The 14,455-nt window shown below is 43.4% G+C and overlaps 2 protein-coding genes across 5 annotated transcripts in view; one reads left to right on the top strand and one right to left on the bottom strand.

Moving 5' to 3' along the window:
* Nucleotides 1-10,506, bottom strand: part of FKBP15 (FKBP prolyl isomerase family member 15) — a 57,035-nt gene extending 46,529 nt beyond the window's left edge. For 3 of the 4 annotated variants that reach the window (XM_010808285.4, XM_005210565.5, XM_002689935.7), the window contains exons 1-2: nt 10,431-10,506; nt 1,777-1,892 (exon numbers count right to left, since the gene is read on the bottom strand). In XM_010808285.4, coding sequence (XP_010806587.2) covers nt 1,777-1,892; nt 10,431-10,483 — 169 coding nt within the window. In that variant the 5' untranslated portion in view covers nt 10,484-10,506. Of the gene's footprint in view, nt 1-1,776; nt 1,893-10,430 lie in introns of those variants that run through there. The other variant, XM_059889526.1, reaches the window with a different exon arrangement.
* Nucleotides 10,507-10,841: 335 nt separating this feature from the next.
* The window catches only part of SLC31A1 (solute carrier family 31 member 1), a 34,217-nt gene continuing 30,603 nt past the window's right edge, over nt 10,842-14,455 (top strand). The window contains 1 exon segment of the mRNA NM_001100381.1: nt 10,842-10,919. The gene's annotated coding sequence lies outside the window, so the exon portion shown is untranslated.

Below are 14,455 nucleotides of genomic sequence, written 5' to 3' on the forward strand. Positions count from 1 at the left end.
TTTGTCTATTTTATCTAGTTTCTCTGTTTCCATAGATCTATGAAGAGATTCAAGAGCTATGCTGCAGCCACCTCCTTCTCTACAATAACTTGCTACATAAATATTCCTTGAACAGAGAGCATCTCCTGTATTACTAATTTTTATTTTACTTGTGAATGCCTACATAAGACAATATAGTTAATCTTTCATTTTAAAAACCTCTATAATCCCCTCTTTAAAAGTATAATGAATTCATAGTTGTTGTTTTCTAATTTAAAAAAACCAAGTTACTTCACTGGGTAGGGACTGAGGGTATTTGTTTTTATCCACATCCATTAACTCAATCACCATAAAACTGAGTCACAAGTACACTGCTAATGAAAAGATATGCCAGAGGAAATGTAAAAAGCACAGCCTACTAGAAATCTGGCCAGATTATGGCTTGGAGAATAGGACCCACAATCCACGACAAAGCTGTCAAAAGTGACAGGTAAGACTTAGAGCAGGGGTCTGCAAACACTGTATGTAAACAGCCGAACAGTGACTATTTTGGACTACAGGCCATACAGTGTTTGCTGCAAGGGTTCAACTCTAAATATCCTAACAGCACCCTCAGTGTCAGCACTGTGCCTAGCATATAAAAGATACTCAATACTTCCCTCCTTCATCCAACACAAATTTAATGTAATGTCTCTTACCACTTGTTCTGCTCTGGGCTATTTATTTCTTTTTTAAAAAATATTTTAACGTCAACTTTTGTTTGCTAATTTATTTATTCACTTGTTTGTTTTTGGCCACACTGGGTCTTCATTGCTATCCGTGGGCTTTTTCCAGTTGCGGTGAGCGGGCTCCTCACACCCACCTCGCAGTGGCTTCTCTTGCTGCGGAGCATGGGCTCTAGGCACGCAGGCTTCCGCAGTTGCAGCACACAGGCTCAGCAGCTGCGTGCGGGGGCTTAGTTGCTCTGCCGCATGTGGGATCTTCCCAGACCTGGGATCGAACCCGTGTCCCTCGCACTGGCAAGCGGCCTCGTATCCATCACTGGACCAGCAGGGAAGTCCCTGGGCTGTGTCTATCAGTCCCTCACTCCCATTCAGACTCTCACACAAATACGGCAAAGTGCAGAGGAGGGCAGAAAAGTTTCGGAGTAAGTCAGATCAGGGTTCAAATTCCAATTCTCTCACTTACTGCTTGTGACCTTAACTATGCCCCTAAACCCCACTGAGCCTCTAAAATGGTGGCAGTCTCACCTATTTCACAGAATTGTTAAATCAGACAATCCAAGTAAAGCGCCTGAGACCAGACATGTGGCAGGCATTTTAAAAATACTGGACTCTTCTTTTCTCTTTTTATTCAACAAATTTTCATTCATTATTTCTTGTGTTCATCATGATGAAAGGTACAGGTGATACAGCATTGAGCATCATTGTCTAGTTGGGAAAAATTCACTGTCAGCACATATCTAACCCATCCAGGTGAAGGATGTGAAAGGCAGCTCTTCCTTCTTGCCAAAACATTGGACAGTGCCTACTTAGAGCGCCTTGGGCAGAGTTTTGGAGAGTGGTTTCCACGTGGGGCAGAAGGGCTTGCCTGTGACCTTCCTCCATCAGATTCTAAAAATGAGCATACTACCTAGCTGCCAGAATTCAGAATCTGAGAGCTCAGAGCAGTATGTACCTCACTGGTGGTGAGCCTGGCCAAACCGATTAAGGATGGATGACCTGGCATGTCACCTTTGGAAGGCTGTTTATTGTTCCAACTAGCCTGTCAGAGGTCAATCCTAACCTCTTAACTTACCGGTTGGTGCTGTTCCCTGGCCTTTCTTGGGTTGCTTTGGAGCTGTGTACTGGAAGAATTCATTTCCATGGCCAGCAGCTGCTTGATCCAGTCCAAAAAGAGAAGCCAATCTGGTACTGTTGCAGAAAATGAAAATGATGTTTCGTTTGACACATTTCAAACCTGGGATTATTACAAATGCTGCTCATGCTCCACCCTTGAACAAATCCCTCCTCGACTATATATCCCACCACTTGTTATCAGAAGCAACAGCTAAGTATATTTGAAATCAAGACTGTATTTCTGGTCTGAGCAGCACCAAGTGGCCTTGCCCATCCACAGGACTTTGGTCAAGGTGTCTCTTTCTTCTGGACCTCCGTTTCTTCATCTGTAAATTAAGGGGATTAGTCCAGGTGTCCTCTTCAAACTGTACATTCTTACCTTTAGCAAGTCACAGTTTCCTATTTTTTGCTAGTTTATTACTCTGAAGTAAAATTATATTACAGGGAATTCCTGGTGGTACAGTGGTTAGGGCTCTGAGCTTTCAAAAAAAAAAAAGAAAGAAAAAGAATATTGTCACCTTTAAAAAAAAAAACAACTGTATTATAAGCTTACTCCATCAAACATAATCCCATCTATGATTCCATCCTTCATGGCAGAATCATTCTTTTACCATCCCTTATGATGAATGTTATGTCCCAGCTATTCCACTGAAACTGCTCTTACTAAAGTCACCAACAATCTCTTTGTTAATAAACAGCTTGTCTTTATCTTATTTGGCTTTCATGCTGCCTTTTTACACTGTCAACTAATTTGTTCTTCTTTAAACAAACTCTTCTTTCGACTTCTGTGGGAATATCTGCAAGGGCGGGAAGAGGGGCTGGCCCAAATAAGAGGTCAATAAATGTTAATGGGATCGCTGTCTTACTGTCTTTCCATCTCTCCGGCTCATTTAACTCCTTGGTCTCTTCTACCACTGTCCAACCTTTAAGCATCCATGCTCCAAGATTCATTCTCTCCTTTGGCAATCGAATTTATTTACCTTGATATCAGTGCTACCCAAATGCTGATGATGCTCAAATCAGTATTTCTAGCACAGAATCTCTTCTGAATGCAGACAACACAGAATTCCACAGGGAGCACAAATGCAACACGTCCAAACCAAAACCTGTATCTCCCAGTGTCCACTGCCCCATCAAACCTGTATTCCCTCTTGTGCTTCTTCTCCCTGAATGACATTTTGGGTCAGGGTCCTCAAGACTACCTTTAGGCTCAGTGACTTCCTAGAAGGACTCGCTGGGCTTAACACACAGTTATAGCATAGTATATATAATATGATACTCAGGGCTGAGGTCTATTGAAAGGATACACAGCAAAATCAGCAAAGGGAAAAGGTGCACTGGAGCAAAGTCCAGAGGAAACCAGGAACAAACTTCCAAGAGTCCTCTCCCAATGGAGTGATACAGGACATGTTAAATTCCTCCACCAATAAGTTATAATAACGTGTGAGTGTGGTCTGTCAGGAAAGCTCATTAGACATTCAGTGCCCAAGGTTTTTTATTGTGGGCTAGTCACACAGAAGGCACTTCCCTGTGGCTCAGTGATAAAGAATCTGCCTGCTAACACAATAGACAGAGGTTTGATCCCTAGGTTGGGAAGATGCCCTGGAGAAGGAAATGACAACCCATTCCAGTATTCTTATCTGGGAAATTCCAAGGCCAGAGGAGCCTGGTGGGCTACAGTCCATGCGGTTGTAAAGGCTGGACACAACTTAGCGACTAGAGAGCCAACAGTCACATAGAAACCTTCTAAAATGTACCAAGATTCTAGACTCTCAGTGTTGGCAATTATGAATAAAGCTGCTAGAAACATTAAAAAAAAAAAAAATCTAGACTCCCAGAAGAAAGACAGTTCAGTTCAGTCGCTCAGTCGACTCTTTGTGACTCCATGATTCACAGCACAGCAGGCCTCCCTGTCCATCACCAACTCCCGGAGGCTACCCAAACCCATGTCCATCAAGTCAGTGATGCCATCCAGCCATCTCATCCTCTGTTGTCCCCTTCTCCTCCTGCCCCCAGTCCTTCCTAGCAGTAGGGTCTTTTCCAATGAGTCAACTCTTCACATGAGGTGGCCAAAGTATTGGAGTTTCAGCTTCAACATAAGTCCTTCCAATAAACACCCAGGACCGATCTCCTTTCGGATGGACTGGTTGGATCTTCTTGCAGTCTAAGGGACTCTCAAGAAGAAGGACAAGGTTCAGTATAAACCATATCATTTGCACAAACAGTTGAGGCACAGTAAGCTGGTCTTATCATTTGTGGAAAGCTTTATATCACTGTGGCGAACTGTCAATCAAGTTCCCAGCTGCCAGCAAAGGGTCAACCTTGTAAGCAGGACTTTCTAAGGATAACAGTCTCAGGTTCAAATGCAGGCTAGGGTTACACGGTGGAACTTCTAATTTCTCATATAAGGCACAATCTTTCTAATCTCCAGTCTTTGGATATGCTATTCTCTCTGCCTGAAACATTCTTCCCCTGGAAGCTGCTCCCTAATCTCGAAGACTAGGTTAGCTGATCTTCCTACGGGCTCCCAGAGAACTCTGCACTTCATTCATTCAAGAAATACGCACCATACCCTATGTTAAATGCTACATATACACCAGTGAGCAAAACTGGGTTCTGTTTTCAAGTAGCTTATATACTGTAACAACGGAATTAGATACACACTATATAACTGTAACCTATAACATGAGATATATAGCAAGTGGCGGCTATATGGAGTATAACATAGAGATCAATAAAAGTTATTCAGCCGTTTATCATCTAACATGGTAATCGATTATTTATTATGATCACTACTTGACTGTATGGGCTTCCCTGGTGGCTCAGCTGGTAAAGAATCCGCCTGCAATGCGGGAGACTTGGGTTCGATCCCTGGGTTGGGATGATCCCCTGGAGAAGGGAACAGCTACCCACTCCAGTATTTTGGCCTGGAGAATTCCGTGGACTGTATAGTTCATGGGCTCGCAAAGAGTCGGACACGACTGAGCGATTTTCACTTCACTTGACTGGGTTTCCTAGGTGGCTCAGTGGTAACGAATCCTGCATTGCAGGAGAAGGAAATGGCTACCCACTCCAGTATTCTTGCCTGGGAAATCCCATGGACAGATAAGCCTGGTGGGCTACAGTCCTTGGGGTCGCAGAAGAGTCCAACATAACTCAGCAACTAAACAACAAACTTGACTATATTTTCCTTATGGTCTGGTATATAACAGGCTCAATAAGTGAACTCAAAGTCTAATATAGCTCTGAGCTCCACTTCTCCAAAGCCATCTTTAGTTTGCTGCTGCTACTGCTGCTGCTAAGTTGCTTCAGTCGTGTCTGACTCTGTGCAACTCATAGACGGCAGCCCACCAGGCTTCCCGTCCCTGGGATTCTCCAGGCAAGAACACTGGAGTGGGTTGCCATTCCCTTCTCCCATGCATGAAAGTGAAAAGTGAAAGTGAAGTTGCTCAGTCGTGTCCGACTCTAGCGACCCCATGGACTGCAGCCTACCAGGCTCCTTCGTCCATGGGATTTTCCAGGCAAAAGTAGGTAGAGTAAATATTGAAGCTTCCCAACAACTTTTTTTGGCTATTTCCCATGGATAATTTTAACGTATAATACATACTAGATTTTACAAAATAAATTTAATATGATTTTAAACTAATACCTTGTTTTCTCAAGGTAGTGAGTATACTGTGAGTTTCCTGTAAATAGGGCCAGCAATGTCTACTTTAATGGACTAAGAGGTTTCAATGAGATTACAAACAGAGAGAGCAGTGCTGGCCTACTCCACATTAAGATATCAACAAATGCTAATGAAATTTCAAGAAGATCAAGAGATCTCCTTTTACCTAGGGCAATCATAGCAGGTTTCCTAAAAGAATTTTAAGATTCTAGGAGAGTTGAGCAATGCCTTTAACTTTGTGAAAAATTTGCAAAGCTTAAAACCTTGTTAAGATTAACAGATTATGCACAAATCATGAATGTCCTTGTTAGCTTCAGTACTGAATTTACTGTTCTAATTTTGCAGATTTTTTTTTCAACAGAAAGACAAAAGTATTATAGGTAAACTCTGCTCCATAGATGCCCTAAAGGCCAGCCAGGATGACTGCAAGTCAATCCAAAAGTCAGGTCAACCCCATTACCTTTCAGATTAAAGCTATTTTCTATTAATTTTTAAAATGAACTCTACACAGACCAAAGGCACAGGTTTTTTCTAAATTATTACATTTTCTACTTCTAAAGGAAAGTGATGTCGCTCAGTCGTGTCCAACTCTTTGCGACCCCATGGACTGCAGCCTACCAGGCTCCTCCGTCCATGGGATTTTCCAGGCAATAGTACTGGAGTGGAGTGCCATTTCCTTCTCCAGTGGATCTTCCTGACCCAGGGATGAAACCCAGGTCTCCTGCATTGTAGACAGACACTTTACCGTCTGAGCCACCAGGGAAGTCCCAAATGTACACATCCCCCTAATTACTTTAGCAAGAATGAGTTTGCTAACTCTGGACTTTAGTCTCTAACTTTATAATTCATAGCAAAAGTCATTACAGCATTAATCACATTTAAAAAGTAAATGCTAGCCAATGCATTTAGGTATCAAAGTCCTTATCTAACCTTAGTTTTATATTCCTTTTCTTTTCTCATTCAAAACAGAAATATACACATTTAGGATCTATCAATATATTTTAATAAATGGGGATTCTTTTTGTTGTTAAAGTACTTCTTTTCCAAACTGTTGTATCAAACATTTACTTCTATTATAATAAGAAGGCACAAGGGTAGTCAGGCATATGAAATCCGCTTGCCTGATTTCAAATCCAGGTTTTTCTACTTTTTAGCTGTTTGACCATGAGCAACCTACCTCTCTGAGCCTTATTTGCAAAATGAGAATAATGGTAAAAACTGCTTCAGAGAGTAGTAGAGAGAAATTAATATGATATTGGATATGTCATACTTAGTATAGTACCTGACACAGAGTAAGTACACAATATGTTTTATACACAGGTGTACACATCCTATTACCTTAAAAATACCAATTCAACTCAGATACCCCTAGAAGGAAGAAAGCATGCTTGATTGATGCACAAGCTGACCTGGAACCTTGAACTGACATCAGCATAAATACAAAGCTACAAGACTGGGAAAAGTCTCAAAGATCACCGAGAACAACCCCACTATTTAACAGATTGGGGTATGGAGAACCAAGGATGGGAAGTGAGTGACTTCAAAGTCACATTCCTAACTGGGAGCAGAATCAACTTCAGAATCGAGGCTTTTCCATATCTTTTATAGAACTTAAAGATGCTTTCTGATGATCAGTTCTAAATTTCCTTTTTCTACCTCTACAATGGGGATTTATCAATACTATGCTAATCAGATTTGTCTACATATAACTTTTACATAATCTAAAACACAAGCATATATATTACTGGCCCCCTAAAAATGCTTTTAAATTATTATTACTGGACTGTTTCATTCCATTATTAACTGGAAGTTTCCTAGTGGCAGAACTGTGCCTTATTCCTATCTTTGTCAGCTGAAGCCAAGTACCATACACCTGGTAGACATTCACATATTTCTTCATTTCAGTCTCAAAGTGGAGAAAGGGCCAAGACCGACCCCGCACCCCCGCCAAAAAAAAAAGCATCCTGATTATTACTTTACTACTTCTAGGTTAACCATGGACCAAGAGGACTGAAAAATTGGAACACAAATTATTAATCATCTAGACAGCCATCCTAGGTACCAATACTCCCACTTCTTTTAGGCTTGACTATCTTAAATAGAATCAAGTAAGTCACACATTTAAGTCATGCATGCAGGTGTTAATTGCTCATTCATGTCCAACTCTTTTCAACCTCATGGACTGCTGCCCGCCAGGCTTCTCTGCCCACGGGATTCTCCAAGCAAGAATACTGGAGTGGATTGCCATTCCCTTCTCCAGAGGGTCTTCCCGACCCAGGGACCAAACTCTGATCTCCTTCATTACAGGTAGATTTTTTACCGTTTGAGCTACAGGAAAGTCAAGATACTGTCAACTACAAACTGGCTCTTGCCAAGAGTATTGCCAGAGTCAACAACAAGGGCATTTGCCAGCTGCCTCTGTGGAGATTGAACCCTGTGCTGCTGCAGCTGTTGACCTTCACAGGCCCTGAGGGAGTTCAGGAGTGAGGCTCTCTGTGCTCCAGGATATCTGGTGGGACAGGTCTTTAGATAGTTGGGTATTCTCAGGAACTGATTTCATGATCCCAATCCTATCATCTCTTCATATCTAGAAAAGCACTAAATCCCTTCATGATGATATCAGATCCTTTCAACTATCAGAAAACCTCTTGTAAAGTAAGCTTTATTGCACTGAACTCCCCCTTCACCAAAATCTTATATGTTGACCTTCCCTGAGTGCCTCTTTTGAGCAGTCTCTCAGAGCTATCTGAGGTGCTGCCTCTCAGGCTGCAGTCCTCATTTTGCCCCAAATAAAACTTAACTCGCAACTCTCACGTTGTGCATCTTTTTTAGTGGAGAATACTTACAAATATAAGTAATATACAAGAGGAACTGAAAAGCAGCCGCAGTGCTCACTGTCATATGTTCTACTTCCTTACAGGGAATCAGAATAGGAATAGCTGAATCAGGAAATGCTGGTGAAACTTTCTGTATTCTCAAACTTAAACTTAAAAGTTCTCTGTATACCTTTATTTACTAAGACTTTTTTCATTCAATTAGCTGTTGTCTGTGTTTAGGGGCGGAGTCTCATGCCTACGACTAGCTTCTCAAGTCCTTGAAAAGCCCGCACAGGAAAGCAGCATAGCTGAGCCACCAAGAACTTATCTCAGGCCAGGAACCTGGGGAAGAGCACATGACGGTTATTATCTATTCAGGAGTTTTCAGCCAGCAGTGTTTGTTGCATCAAAGTTGGAAGCCCTAAACTCTACTTAATATTCTAATTTAATAACCTATATGGGAAAAGAATCTGAACAACATTGCCAATCAACTATACTCCAATATAAAATAAAAACTAAATTAAAAAAAAGTTGGGAACACTAACATTCATTTAAACTTCCCTCCAACACTTTGACCTAGTGAAGAATGTGAATCTAAAGCATACTTCGTCAACTTTCAAAAGGTACAGCCATTTGAAAAACAGGTTTAAGAAAAAAACATTCATCCAAATGGCTGACTACACAGTCAACAGCAACAGGCTGGATGTGTGGAAATATTAGTGAATGCTTTGGGTGGAGTAGGAAAAAAAAGGAACCAAAGATTGCTTAACTCTGAAATAACTGAGCAACCAAAAGAACTCAAGATGAAACTAAGTGGATGCAGGCCATCCAAAGTGAGGGCAGGGGTGGAACAGGGCAGTGAGGATGAAAAGAGAACTTAGGATGGCTAATATAGAACTAGTCACTGTGCGAGTCAAAAGATCCTATTTAAGAGCAAAACAGAGCCAGTGCCATTTTATGTCAATTGAACTCTCCACCAGGGCTAGAAGCAATCTGAGAGCTCACAGAGAAGCTTAATCATCTCTGTAACCTCTAAGCATTTAGTAGAATAAGGATTGTAGGATTGTATACTGGTGTTTTCCTCATTCTTGGGTACCTTCTTAAATTGGTTAAACAGATGGTCAAAGAAAGTGAAAGTGAAAGTCTCTCAGTCCCGGGGGAGACTCTATACAGTCCATGGAATTCTCCAGGCCAGAACTGGTTAAACAGATGTTCAAAGAAAGGCTCTGCAAACATCAGAATTTGGCACTTCACAAGTCTGAAGGCAGTCAAGCTGTCTATCGACACATCACAAGGGAAAAGGTTAAAATGATTACTGGAAGAGACAAGGCCCTGCCTCTTGAAGACCTGTACCCCAGACTGGTGTGTGTGTGTGTATTATACATATATATATATATATATATATATATATTGACTGGGGGCAGGGGACAGCAGTTGCAGTTTCTTACATGGGCTCTAAGCTTTAGAGAGCAATTTCACAGTTATCATTCACTCGGTAGGCACCTCCTAGAGCAATCACTCTGTGCCAGGTACTGTGCTGAGCGCTCGACAGCAGGAACAGACTGAACAGTCCATGTCCTATTAGGGCTTTATAATCTAGTAGGTTCGGTATGCAAAGATAAAGGTAAACACACCTAGTTGTGGGGATAAGAAAGAGAATGCAATTTATTCTGCCTGGGGCCGTGGGAGAAGGGAAAGCACCGAAAAGGTGACATCCGAGCTAGGCCTTGAAGGATGCTGAAGCTGACCCACCAGGGCCAATTCTGAAGGGTCAACGTCTTGTCCACGGGGCAGAGAAAGCCTCATATCGGCACCGGTGGACTCAAAAATTCTTAGGTATTTTTATCAACAATTATACCCATTTCACAGAAGGACAAACTGACCCGGAAAGCAAAAGTTCCAACCCTATGGTCATACTGTGCTTCAGGAGAGATGCCAGGTCCAGAATCCGGGTGGACAAACTCAGCACAGTTTCAGTTCTGCCCAGATTCTGGAACCTGTACAGCACCGGAATGTGGCAAGGGTCTCGGGACCCGGAAGTTGGGAAGAGGTCTGAAAAGAGAGCGACCCCCTCCAACCGATCCGCCAGGCTCTCAGCCACGCTCCCTTGCCCTACGCTTCTGCACTCACCCGCCGCTAGGCGAGAGGAAGTCGGTATCGTCTTCGTCGCCCGCACCGAACATCGCGCCGCCTTTAGCCCAGCTTCGGGGAGGAAGTCGGAGCGTTTCCAGAGACTTTCAACGCTGACGTCGTAAAATGCCGCGGCAGCGTGCTGCTTTCCGGCAAGACGAACTCTCGCATGGTTATTGGGCCGGGAGGAGACTAGGCTCTGGAGAAGGTGGAGCAAAGGCAAATAAGAGGACCTGGCGGGCGAGGCCTCATGAGTGACGTAAGCTTCTCCAGCCCTCAGAGGCGGTGAGAACGGCAGGCGCTCCGAAACTCTGGGCGGCGATTGGCCAGCGAGTCAGGGGGCGGGGTAAGGGCGGGAATTGGCGCTTCGGTGGCGGTCTCGGACACGTCGCGAGGGTCAGAAGTGGAGGGGCTTCTGAAGAGTCCTGGAGGTGTGACGGATTAAGGATCTGAGAGAGAGGCACTGGTGGCGGGACTCGATCTGGAAAGGTAAGGCCTCTTCTGCCCCTCTCGCAACCCGGGCACGAACACAGTCCTTTCTTCTCCGGGACAGGGACCTCCACGCCACTCTTCTCTGCTCCGCGAAAGGAGAAAGGGCCCAGGACCGGAGGTCTGGAGACCTGAGCTTTCGGCCCAGCCCCCATTGGGACATAACTGGAGTGACCTTGGGTCAGGGTGCCTCCGTTTCCCTGTGTATAAAACCAGTCTGATCCCCCGGCCGCTTGTTCCCTGTGGCCGCCCTCGCTATTTGTTCAACGAGCTGTTTGTCCAGTGCTTCAGTGTGCTGGCTGGTCAAGAAGCTTTAAGACCTCAGAGGTCATCCAATTCAATCCCAGTCTTCTCGTAATCCCAGACTTCACAAATATGGAAAGACAGGAACTCAGCACTTGGATGACTAGTCCGAGGTCACACAGCGTAAAGGGCTGACTGAGGGTGGATCCCTGGTTTCTTGATTAGGGACTGAGCGAACTGCCTGGTCAACAAGAATGGTATCAACCCTTAAGTACTGTGTACTCTCACAGAGTGGGGATACCTCTGGAGAGAAGTTCCTTCCCTAGTGTCCACCTTCGCAGGTGAGGAGCAGGAGAGCTGGGATGTTCTGGGGGCGGGTGATGGAGAGGGGGAAACTTCAGAAGCTGAAAATCCCTGGCCCCAACCTTGGCCTGGGTTTTGCTTAATCTTCTTGCCACAAACCTAAGTAAACATCATTTGTTGTCGACTTCTCTGCAGTTTGTATCCTCTCTGATATAAGCATTTCTTTGGTTAACCTGGTGTCATTTTTGGAACAATTTCTGGGTAGGCCTAACTTAACCGAAGGAGGTGTGGATAAGCAGATTATGTCCCACCTTAGCTTCTTTACACAGATCTCAATCATATTAGGACACCATGTGTCCCTTACCTGAAAGTTTTAATCTGTTAGCATGAATGTGGAGTGAAATGGTTGGTAACTCCTTCCCAGAGTTTTAATGCCTCTTAGCACTTAGCTTGTTCTGCTTTTTATTATAGTTTGTGTGCCTCTATTAAATAGTAAACTCCTCAAGGACGGTGACGGTTTTATTCATCTTGGTGTCTCCTGTGTCGCCGAGCACTGTGCCCTCTTGCCTGTAATGGATTCTCATTTACTCTTTGTTAGACTGAGTAGTGTAATTCAGCCTTGTTTCCTTATTCCTTAATTTACTCTCTTAGCATATTTTTTTCCCATGTGACCCAGAGAGCCTAGCAATGGCTCTTGCCTTGTCTAAGAAGCTTCCAGAAAGATAAAAGTGCTGTACTAGCTGTGAACTGTCTGGGTAGCTTAGTCTCTTGTCAGTTGAAGATGACTTTAATGTTGTTTAAAGCTCTAGGGAAGGGGGAAAAAGAGGAATGGGATAGCTAGAAATATTATACGTAGGTCTAATTTTTGTTCGTAAAGATTCCTCTGTTAAATGGAGGGACAGGACTGTTGTCTGCTTCCTGTGTTTATTTTACAGATTAAGATGGTTAAAGCCGTGAAGGCTGACAGTGTTAAAGCAATGATGCAACTGGAGTCTAAGCACTGGAACTGGAATGCTTTGTGGTAGCTGTGTTTTGAATGTGAGCTTGGCTGCTCTGGGTACAGGGGAAGAATAATCGACACAAGTAACAGCTCTTTCTTCCCCCTCTCCCTAGGACTGGTTATTGTCATTCCATCACTGCAGCATCTGAATAGTGCTTACACTATTACAAATGCTTACACTTACACTTACAAATGCTAAAGGGGACCAGTGAGCACTTATCTTGTGTTCTTGAGTTGGGAGTGTTTTTTCAGCAAAGCATTTTTTTTTTAAACCTTTTAATTTTGTATTGGGATATAGCTGATTAACAATGTTGTGATAGTTTTGGGTGAACATCGAATATCCAGGGTGTTTAAGTTGCCTTTCTAGATAGGCAGGAATCCTAAAATCTGGATCATGGATCAGCCTTTTTAGTGAGACACCACAAATATGCATGCCTAGTTTGCCCTTGTAGGACACAGCTGCTGGTTCTGATTGGCAATGGGAGAAAGGAGAAGACAGTGGTGAGCCTTCCTCAGTCTTCCAGGCTTTTTTTTTTTTTTAAGATTTATTTACTTTTTTAAAATTTTTGGTTGTCCTGAGTCGTCATTGCTGCACACAGGCTTTCTCTAGTTGCGGAGAGCAGGGGCTTCTCTTATCTCGAAGCATGGGCTCTAGGTGTGTGGGCTTCAGTAGCTGGGGCTCACGGGCTCTACAGTGAGGGCTCAGTAGGCACATGGGCTTAGTTGCTCCGTGGCATGTGGGATCCTCCCAGACCAGGGATCGAACCCATGTCCCCTGCATCGGCAGGCAGATTCTTAACCACTAGACCACCGAGGAAGCCCAGTCTTCCAGGCTTTGGACTGCAGGATTGAGTGCACCTAAAGAAACCACTGTCTTCCTGAAGTAGAATAGTGGACTAGGAATCAGGAAACTTGAATTCCCGTCCCGGCCCTTCTAACTCTCTCTGAGCTTGGGCCAGGCTCCCTAAAATCTACCAGACATCTATTAAATAGTACTGCTGGGGATACGGAGGTAAATAGGCACTACCTTGTTTGTCTCAAGTTTGAATAAAGCGTTTTTGTTTTGCTTAAGTATATAGCTTTTAGGCATATTTGTGAAATGTATTGACCCCCCTGAAGATTAATCAGAAAGCATGAATTTTAACAGTTCCTTTAGAATTATCAACAGTTTTGCTACAGAGATGACAGTGTTTATATACAGGTACTATATAATTCTATATAGTATATTAATCTGTTCTGGTGAATGATTTTAAAACTAATAGTTTATAATTATAACCAAGTTAGATCTTAAGTGTGGTGTTAGGATTATGAATTGAATGTAGGTTTGGGATTGGGATTCCAAGTGGAAGTGAGGAGGCAAGGCTTTCCAAGTTTAAGACAAGTTGCACTCTTCAGTTCAGTTCAGTCGCTCAGTCGTGTCTGACTCTTTGCCATCCCATGAATCGCAGCATGCCAGGCCTCCCTGTCCATCACCAACTCCCGGAGTTCACCCAAACTCATGTCCATCAAGTCAGTGATGCCATCCAGCCGTCTCATCCTCTGTTGTCCCCTTCTCCTCCTGCCCCCAATGCCTCCCAGCATCAGAGTCTTTTCCAATGAGTCAACTCTTCGAATGAGGTGGCCAAAGTATTGGAGTTTCAGCTTTAGCATCAGTCCTTCCAATGAACACCCAGGACTGATCTTTAGAATGGACTGGTTGGATCTCCTTTGCAGTCCAAGGGACTCTCAAGAGTCTTCTCCAACACCACAGTTCAAAAGCATCAATTCTTCGCCGCTCAGCTTTCTTCACAGTCCAACTCTCACATCCATACATGACCACTCTTATCTGATGCAATTAGGGCTAGTAATTGGCTAGCTGAAAAAAAAGTAAATTAAAGCAGGGAATGATACAGATATTAGTTACCCGTAGACCTTAAGCATTTTATATTTTAACTTAAAACATAAACATCTTTTTGCCATTTTTTAACAGAACTCTTTTCTTGGAATGTGG

This window comes from Bos taurus, chromosome 8 (genome assembly GCF_002263795.3).
Source record: "Bos taurus isolate L1 Dominette 01449 registration number 42190680 breed Hereford chromosome 8, ARS-UCD2.0, whole genome shotgun sequence".
Classification (NCBI taxonomy): Eukaryota; Metazoa; Chordata; class Mammalia; order Artiodactyla; family Bovidae; genus Bos; species Bos taurus.